The 9,462-nt window shown below is 35.7% G+C and overlaps 1 protein-coding gene across 3 annotated transcripts; it reads right to left on the bottom strand.

Annotated features, from left to right (window-relative positions):
- Positions 1 to 1,798: 1,798 nt before the first annotated feature.
- LOC144650701 (L-rhamnose-binding lectin CSL3-like) lies at positions 1,799 to 9,242 on the bottom strand. Of its 3 annotated transcripts, none has more exons than XM_078510433.1 (5): positions 9,003 to 9,242; positions 8,839 to 8,922; positions 7,512 to 7,774; positions 5,439 to 5,738; positions 1,799 to 2,096 (listed from the first exon to the last, which is right to left on the bottom strand). In XM_078510433.1, exons 2-5 carry the CDS (start codon positions 8,903 to 8,905, stop codon positions 2,010 to 2,012), a joined length of 717 nt encoding a protein of 238 aa, XP_078366559.1. In that variant the 5' UTR covers positions 8,906 to 8,922; positions 9,003 to 9,242; the 3' UTR covers positions 1,799 to 2,009. The 3 variants fall into 3 exon arrangements, with proteins under 3 accessions (XP_078366559.1, XP_078366561.1, XP_078366560.1); XM_078510435.1 differs by having other exon boundaries at positions 9,012 to 9,242; XM_078510434.1 differs by having other exon boundaries at positions 8,839 to 9,242.
- Positions 9,243 to 9,462: the final 220 nt, after the last annotated feature.

Below are 9,462 nucleotides of genomic sequence, written 5' to 3'. Positions count from 1 at the left end.
GCAGCCTCCTTGTAGTTACATTGAACCAGACCTTTGTATATTTCCAGTAGTTCCTTAGTCTTTGACAACTAATCCAGAAAACACTGACAAAATCGCGAAATTTAATACACTTTTGCTCTAATTTTTCTTGTAATCGCGAAAAATTAATAATCGCGAAATTCGGCTCGCGAAATAAAGTACGCGTAAAAAATAGTAAGAATAAGGTAATTCCTTTAATGGGAGTTTTAAAATTGTTATATAGTATTGTTGTATGTACCAAAAATTCTGCAGACGCATCATCCCTTCAAATATAGGCCAAACATTTTTAAACTGCAAAGTTTCTTCCGATAATATCTCGCTATCCTAGTAGTAAGCCCATCGAAACAGCGAACCGAAAAATTCAAACTCCTAGGATGGAATAATCTAGCTCTCCAGCAGCAAATTCAAAGAGCTACAGGTCTCCACACGGGTTGACTCAGGACTATTTATGTTCTAGATTTATAAACGAGTAGCCGCATTATACCTAAGGGATAAATTCCATTACCGCGTACTAACTTTTACAAACATAGCTTTAGCTAAAGTGGCGCCAGGTTATGGAACAATCTTCCTTATAACAAAAGGCAAGTAGAGTCCCCTGGGCAATTTAAATGCTTAACTAAACAAGTTCTTTAGGGTAAAGCATTTTTGAAAACAGCTTTTTACTTTATAGAAATATTTTGTTATTTTTGTAACTTAGCTCATAAATTTTACCGTGCAAAGCTCAGGGCTTATTATCGGTATTTTACGGTATGGGTGGTTTTCACTGTCACGCAACTGTCACGCCGCGAACAAATAATTCAAAAATTATTGAATCAAAAAATTCAAGAATACAACAGGTTGTAGAAAAGTACTAGATAGTCTACTTGTCCAAGTCCCAAATCTGTACGGTATTCCGTACTCGAGAAACCCGTCAAAATGTTCCACACAAATTTAGAGAGCATAGTATGGAGACGCCATGTTGGTGCCCTCCCTTATGGGCACCAACATGTGGCCGGTAATCAATGAAAACATCTGGAATTTACTTCTGCTATATAAAGCTGTAAGTTCACCCTCATAAACAAGAAAACATTGACATAAAAACTTCTCGCCAAACTTCAACTGTTCACATTGTTAAATTTCAAAATTCTCTTTTGGAAAGGCGGCGGTTGCTTTCGAGCTAAAAACCTCTAACAATATATTTATTTAGGACGTCTAACAGCCAGTGAAGGCAAAAAATCCAAGGGTTTTGCGATTCTGGATTTTGCGATTTTCACGACGTCACATGAAAACCACGAATACAACCGTTAATGAAAAAACAAATGGTTCGCAATTAGTTGCTGAATTATTTATTTTAAAGAAAACCGAAATAGATCTGTTGCAGCGCAGAAGTTGACTTGTGGCTTAAGACGGTATAATATAGGCCATTGGCAGTGAAATTGTTAACACGGTTTAGGCCATGGTTTAGGCCACGGTTTAGGTCTCAGGCGTTCAAATCAAAGATGGCAGACATCTTGGATGTGATCTCCTGAAAGACCCTGGGAGACCCTTGGGGACGGTCGAAGTTCAAACGAGAAATACTATGCTAAGGTGTAGTGGACTTTATTATGACGTCATAAGTGGTATACTTCTATCACTTCTGTTGAAGGTTGTGGCGCCGTGTGACATTTCTCTTGTTTATAAAAGGAATAAAAAATCGCTGCAGACCGCACTGACGTTTCCATCAGGCTTTTTAACCACGCTGGTGGTAGGATGGGCCAATCACAGTTACATTTTTATTGAACACAACATCAATGACAATGAATTTCCATTTCATTTTTATTTCCCATTCCTACTTTTACATTGCAGTTCTCCATATTCCCTTGTTTGCTTGTTTGCCATTTCTTTCAGTCCCATTGAATTTTAATTTCCCATTTTTTAGTTCTTCATTGCAGTTTTTCAAATGCCCTCGTTTACCTTTTCTTTCATTCCCATTTCATTTTTACTTTCCATTTCAAGTTCTTCACTGCAGTTCTTCAATTGCCCTTGTTTTTCTTTCCCTTTCCCTTTCCCTTTCCCTTTCCCTTTCCAATCGTCAAGGCCTGTCGGCAACGGTAATGAACCTGCAAGAACGGTCAGAAAATGCAATTCAGTTTGAGGCAACACATGATAAGCGCTTCTTCCATTTTGTCCAATTTGCTTATATTTAGTTAGTATTAACAGGTGAAGAGTCGTGTATTATGGATATACTGTTAATAAACCATTATTATTATTATTATTATTATTATTATCTTATCATTATTATTATTATTTATTATTGTTATTATTATTATTATTATTATTATTATTATTACATTATTATTCATTTGCTGTTGTACACTTGGTTTTTCACGATAACGGTGGGAAAACACCTAAAAGCTCTCTGTAAATACAAAGTTTGCCTTTTTGTGATATCTTTAAACTTTAGTTTAGTAATCTTTATTAAGTAGGTTTTAGATTGATATGAAAAGGTTCTTTTTTTCAAGGTACCTTTCATTCAATTGCAAGCATTGTATTTATTTGGCTCACCCGAGCCTGAGGTAGGCTCTAGCCGATGGTCAGTTAGTTCTTTGCAGATTAAATTCTTTGTAACTCTCACATAGGGAATTAATCTTAAAGAAGAAGTTAATTCCAAAATGGCACTTTTGTTCCTTCGCGAAAAAGTAAAGGTAATACAAAGATATGTTATTCACCAAAATTTCAGCTTTCAAAGAATATTTAAACCCTATACAATCTTTGTCTGAAGTGGTCACCGCCGAGCCTTGTGATGTATGAGTGACGTCAAAGAGCTCAACTTTAAATATCTCTTGGAGCTAAATTTGTGCAAAACGATGATGCATAAACAGGCATTTCGAAAAACAAGCCAATACAAAATTAACAAGGAGTGTCAAGAACTTAAACAAACTACAGGTTAAATGCTCTTTGGAAGCCGTATATTTGGTGACTTACATATCTTAGAATTACCTTTTCGTTGGTGTCTAGAAAAAAAAGTGCTGTGCCATTTTGGAATGAAGTTCTCCTTTAAAAATATTCCTTTAACACGGTTTCGTTAAGCAAACTTTTTAGTGAGGTGAATATCGTATTAACGGCCTGTCTTGGTTTCTTCCTTCAAGGAATTATTTTTTTTTCCTTTTTTATTTTTTTTATCAGTGTTGACCATTGAGTTTGATCCGCTGTTTGAAATTTAATATTTAGATAATTAACGAAAATCGCTAGAGTTAAATTTCGCCCAAGTGTAATTGTGTCGAGTCATCCACTTGAAAAACCAGATCGTTACAAGAATATTCTCTTTCAGCGCGAGAAAGTTGGTACCATCAGCAAATTGTTTCAATTTCAATTCACTTCCTAAAATCTTCACTGTCAAGTGATATATACAAAGACACTGGGTATGTTTTCTAACGTTAATTTACCCAAAGTTGGTACCATCAGCAAATTGGTTCAATCTCAATTCATTTTCTAAAATCTTCACTGCCAAGTGATATATACAAAGACACTGGGTATGTTTTCTAACGTTAATTTACCCAAAGTTGTAACCATCAGCAAATTGGTTCAAACTCAATTCATTTCCTAAAATCTTCACTGTCAAGTGATATATACAAAGACACTGTGTATGTTTTCTAACGTTAATTTACCCAAAGTTGGTACCGTCAGCAAATTGGTTCAATCTTAATTCATTTCCTAAAATCTTCACTGTCAAGTGATATATACAAAGACACTGGGTATGTTTTCTAACGTTAATTTACCCAAAGTTGGTACCATCAGCAAATTGGTTCAATCTCAATTCATTTCCTAAAATCTTCACTGTCAAGTGATATATACAAAGACACTGGGTATGTTTTCTAACGTTAATTTACCCAAAGTTGGTACCATCAGCAAATTGGTTCAATCTCAATTCATTTTCTAAAATCTTCACTGCCAAGTGATATATACAAAGACACTGGGTATGTTTTCTAACGTTAATTTACCCAAAGTTGGAACCATCAGCAAATTGGTTCAATCTCAATTAATTTTCTAAAATCTTCACTGCCAAGTGATATATACAAAGACACTGGGTATGTTTTCTAACGTTAATTTACCCAAAGTTGGTACCGTCAGCAAATTGGTTCAATCTTAATTCATTTCCTAAAATCTTCACTGTCAAGTGATATATACAAAGACACTGGGTATGTTTTCTAACGTTAAGTTACCCAAAGTTGGTACCATCAGCAAATTGGTTCAATCTCAATTCATTTTCTAAAATCTTCACTGTCAAGTGATATATACAAAGACACTGGGTATGTTTTCTAACGTTAATTTACCCAAAGTTGGTACCATCAGCAAATTGGTTCAATCTCAATTCATTTTCTAAAATCTTCACTGCCAAGTGATATATACAAAGACACTGGGTATGTTTTCTAACGTTAATTTACCCAAAGTTGGAACCATCAGCAAATTGGTTCAATCTCAATTTATTTCCTAAGATCTTCACTCTCAAGTGATATATACAAAGACACTGGGTATGTTTTCTAACGTTAATTTACCCAATGTTGGTACCATCAGCAAATTGGTTCAATCTCAATTCATTTTCTAAAATCTTCACTGCCAAGTGATATATACAAAGACACTGGGTATGTTTTCTAACGTTAATTTACCCAAAGTTGGTACCATCAGCAAATTGGTTCAATCTCAATTCATTTTCTAAAATCTTCACTGCCACGTGATATATACAAAGACACTGGGTATGTTTTCTAACGTTAATTTACCCAAAGTTGGTACCATCAGCAAATTGGTTCAATCTCAATTCATTTCCTAAAATCTTCACTGTCAAGTGATATATACAAAGACACTGGGTATGTTTTCTAACGTTAATTTACCCAAAGTTGGTACCATCAGCAAATTGGTTCAATCTCAATTCATTTCCTAAAATCTTCACTGTCAAGTGATATATACAAAGACACTGGGTATGTTTTCTAACGTTAATTTACCCAAAGTTGGTACCATCAGCAAATTGGTTCAATCTCAATTCATTTCCTAAAATCTTCACTGTCAAGTGATATATACAAAGACACTGGGTATGTTTTCTAATACAGTTAATTTACCCAAAGTTGGTACCATCAGCAAATTGGTTCAATCTCAATTCATTTCCTAAAATCTTCCACTGTCAAGTGATATATACAAAGACACTGGATATGTTTTCTAATGTTAATTTACCCAAAGTTGATACCATCAGCAAATTGATTCAATCTCAATTCATTTTTTAAAATCGTCACTGCCAAGTGATATATACAAAGACACTGGGTATGTTTTCTAATGTTAATTTACCCAAAGTTGGTACCATCAGCAAATTGGTTCAATCTCAATTCATTTCCTAAAATCTTCACTGCCAAGTGATATATACAAAGACACTGGGTATGTTTTCTAACGTTAGTTTACCCAAACTCACTAACCTCCAGATATTTGTTGGTGCCCCAACAAGGATCGCCAAACTTGTCATCGTTGGCCTGCAACAAGCAGCTACGTTCCCCTTGACAATCACTCTGCACAACTACCAAAGAGTTCCCGGCTTGGCAATTAGTGTCGTCAAAAGCGTTCCCTCCACACACATGGCTTCCCTTCAAACGGCCGTACATTGCGTACTCGACATCAATTATGCGTCCAGTGGGGCAATCGATTGTTTGTTGATCTCCTTGACACACGCGAACCTTTCGCAAGACATTTGGTTTGGTATTAAGGCAGTTGTAAGATACCTGTTGGTCGAAGAAAATTAAAGTTGTAAAGCACACCAGGAGATTGATTTGTAATACATTTAATGGCTTTTTTTGTAGTAATGCTAAGTTTGTGAAGTGTTTTAGTTATCAAGGTTGTTCAAGGTTGCTCTTAGGTTTTAAGTCCACCAGGTTGCTTAACCTTAGCCCACGCTCGCAGTTCCGGGTTTTTGTATCTCTTAAGAGTAGTTTGGGCTGTCCTAGTTCCTTTTCCTAGTTCCTTTTCCTAGTTCCTTGGGCTGTCCTAGTTCGGGAATCAAAACTGTCCGTGTGTCCCACCTACACCAGATTCTTGTTTGGGTTTTCAGTCCAACGCTGTAGTTTTATCATTAGAATTTTTATTGGTTATTCTCTACTTTTGTTGATCATCTACCAAGTGTGTTGTCGCGAGTTTAATCATGCTGTGGGATGTGCAATAAAAGTTCCCATGCTCAGGAAACCCAAACATGTCTACAGTATACCTATATTAGAAGGGATACTAGTTCGCTATAATTTAGTTGTGAAGTAGCTGCAAAAGAAGTGTATTAAAGATCCTTGAAGACTGCTGAATTATTTAGAGTCTTAGTGCCTCCCGACACAATAAATTATTCCCCACGAGCAATCCAATACTATCATTGTTTCAAAAATTAAAATTTTAATAATCTGGCTTCACTCTTGCCTACGTAGAAGTTGACACTAATGATTTTCACGTTACTGTTTACCTTCCGGGTTACTTCAAGTCTAAAAAGTAAAGCGCGTCCGGATACCATCACAGCTACCTTAAACCCTATATCATATTGAAGGTAATAAAAATAGCTACAAGAATATTAAATAATTTTCTTTTTTGTCGAATCCATAAACTTTAAAAAAATTTGGTAATCTGCACCTTTCCAGAAAACCGCTATTAAAGGCACTAAAAAACCTTGTTTGGGTTCTCCAGTAAGAAATAAAGAGCATTTTGTAAATTGAGTGTAAAAAATTGGAGTGATCGTACGTCGAGAGTTAGGGCTGTCCACTTGTTGCTAGAAATTTCCCAAAACGTTGCTAAAAAAATGCTCAAAAAAATCCGAAATTTGCTTTCAATTAACAAAGAAAATTTCTCCAAATATATGCTATTTCCCTTTGCAGGTACGTTTTCTAAGTATTTTCATGCAATGTTACTGCAACACAAGTGTCAACATAACATTTTAAGGCCGCATTATGTTTGTTAACGATTTTGTAATGTTTTAATGCTGAATGAGCGGAAAGTTGAAACTTCGTCAATCTTCGGAAAAGTTTGAAAAAATTTCGGAAACGTTCGTATGGCCCACGAACAACACTCAGACAATCTTCGGTCTAGGAATTGCACAGAATGCAAAGCGTTGCTCGAAAGGAACAAAGTTGTTCGAAAGAAATCAAATTTGATCGAAGAAAAAAAGGTGCTCGAAATAATTAAGAAAAGTTGCAAAAAAGTTGCAACTGGTGCAACGCCCTAATTTCAAAAAACTAGCAGCGAGAGATGTCTTCACAACTCACTGAAACCTTACTTCTGGTTAAATTTCTGCACTCTATTTCATTATTAAGTCGAGATATTTTTCTATGTGAAAAATTATGATAATTACAATTTTTTGCTACTTATGCACTTTTACTCTTTCGGAAAACATACCCAAATGCAACAAAGACTTTAACCATTCAATGTTTGTGAAAAGAGAATTCAAAGTTTTCTCTTCGTGAGCCGTTCATAGAGTTGAAAATAATTTTCCATATGCTACTTATTTAAAATATATCTAAACATACCGTCAAGTATTTTTTGACACCAAAACATGGGTTGCCGTACTCGTCGTTATTTGCATATACAACGCATGATTGGAAGTCTTGACATTCCCCCTTGGTGATTTCCAAGGCACTGGGTGAGTGGCAGTTGGTGTCCGAGTCGATTTCGAAAATACTCTCAATGCACACTCCTGTCTCGGACCTTCCATAGTCCGCTGCAACGATTTCAATCTTCTGGTCTCCATTACAGATGATTGTGTGTTTATCGTTTTCACAAACTGTAATGTCTAGAACAAAAGAAGTTTTCGGATAATGAATGACAAGTTTATAAAGCATTGCTATCTAGCTTCTCATATGGCGATTACCGTGTTTATTCGATAAAGCGCCCAACCCCCCCCCCCCCCCTTCCAAAAAACTGTAGTGCACGAGAGGAGTATATCTTAGTAGCAATGGGATTGAAATTGACTTAGTACTACTAAGAGACTTCCCCGAAGACCGAGTTTCCTTAGTATTTTTCAATAAACAGTTGAAATCCTGCTTTGTAAAATACTTTTGCATTTTGTTATCATTTATTGCTCTGTTGCAAAAAAACTACTTGCTGAAAAATGTGAAAATTTAATAAGCGCCCAGCCTCGAATAAGCGCCCACTCTCAAGGTCCAAAAGATTAAATTTTAAGAAAAGAGATATTCTAAAAAGCGTTCTTTTTTGCTATTTGTTATCAAGCGTATCTATTTGCTCGAATTGCCTGATGATGGCTACTCAAATTCGTGGTTCGATAAAAGTAAGAGTTAGCTTATCTATCTTTCGAGGAATTTGATTTCTTTTTTTTATTTTTGTCACTGCGAATTTTTTGTTAAACCCATTGTAAAATAGCGACGACTTCGAAGTCCAAGTTTTCCCTTTAGAATTACTCGTGCTTTTCTGTGGTTGGTACATGTCTGTACACGTGGCCACACTCTGCTGTTGGTAAACGCCTGTACACGTGGCAACCCCTTTCTAGAATCTAAAGGTCTTTAAATCATAATAACTGTAGCAAGGGTACGAAACTGATGTAGATGGAGCAACGCAAAAGCTGTCTTTTTTTAAGAAAACAAATCGGGTGATGAACGAGATACTTGTTTTAAGACCAATACATCATGTTACAACTTTGTATTCCCTTAATATTACTACTTCGAAGTCGTTTAAGGTCCCAGCTTAAATCAAGTGAAAAAAGTAAGCGACTTTAAATTTTTTGGTAAAAGATGTTCAGACTTCTATATTTTAAGTTACAGCTAACTTATTTTAAGTTTACGCAACTCCCTTTATTCGAAGTGAACTACGAATTTTCATCTTTCAACAAATTCAACTTACCAAGGCAGTGAATCTCACTCAGGACAAGAGTAAAGACGAACGCTACCAAAATTGACCTCATTCTCATTTATATCGCTTTCAAGGCTAAAATAAAGAAAAGAAACAAACGTGTTAGGTAACACATGATTATCAAAACCGATCAACAAAGCAAATTTCGACTTTACCTTACTAACTCGATCTACTGACACGAATTAAACGCTGGCTCAAAGATGCTACCACCTTGATGTGCACTCGACACTGAAATGCTGGCTTTCGAGGGTGATACTTTTATATATCCCCTTAACAAAAGTGCTTTTCTTTGAATTATTCACAAGTTTTTAATTTAAATTTTCCCTGAAGGCATTTACAACTTTCATCGTTATTTCTAACAACGTATCGGGACCAATGGTCGCCACTAAATGCTTTTTCAGAAAGTTATTAAACTGTTTTAGCAAGCAGAAAAACGACAAAATTCTTTAAACTCGGAAAACTCAGTTTGCGTGACTGACCACCTGCGAGAGAGGCATTGTTTGTTGATGTAAACTGCAAAACATTCCCAAAACTCTCCGAATGGTCGCGTAGCAAAATTCCATGCCTTGGGAATTTATAATTACGAAATGAAGTTTTTCAACAACAAAACCTCCC

Source organism: Oculina patagonica, chromosome 4 (genome assembly GCF_052425735.1).
Source record: "Oculina patagonica isolate OP01 chromosome 4, crgOcupat, whole genome shotgun sequence".
Taxonomy (NCBI): Eukaryota; Metazoa; Cnidaria; class Anthozoa; order Scleractinia; family Oculinidae; genus Oculina; species Oculina patagonica.
The sequence above is the reverse complement of the archived record's forward strand: the minus strand, read 5'-3'. Positions and strand labels throughout refer to the sequence as shown.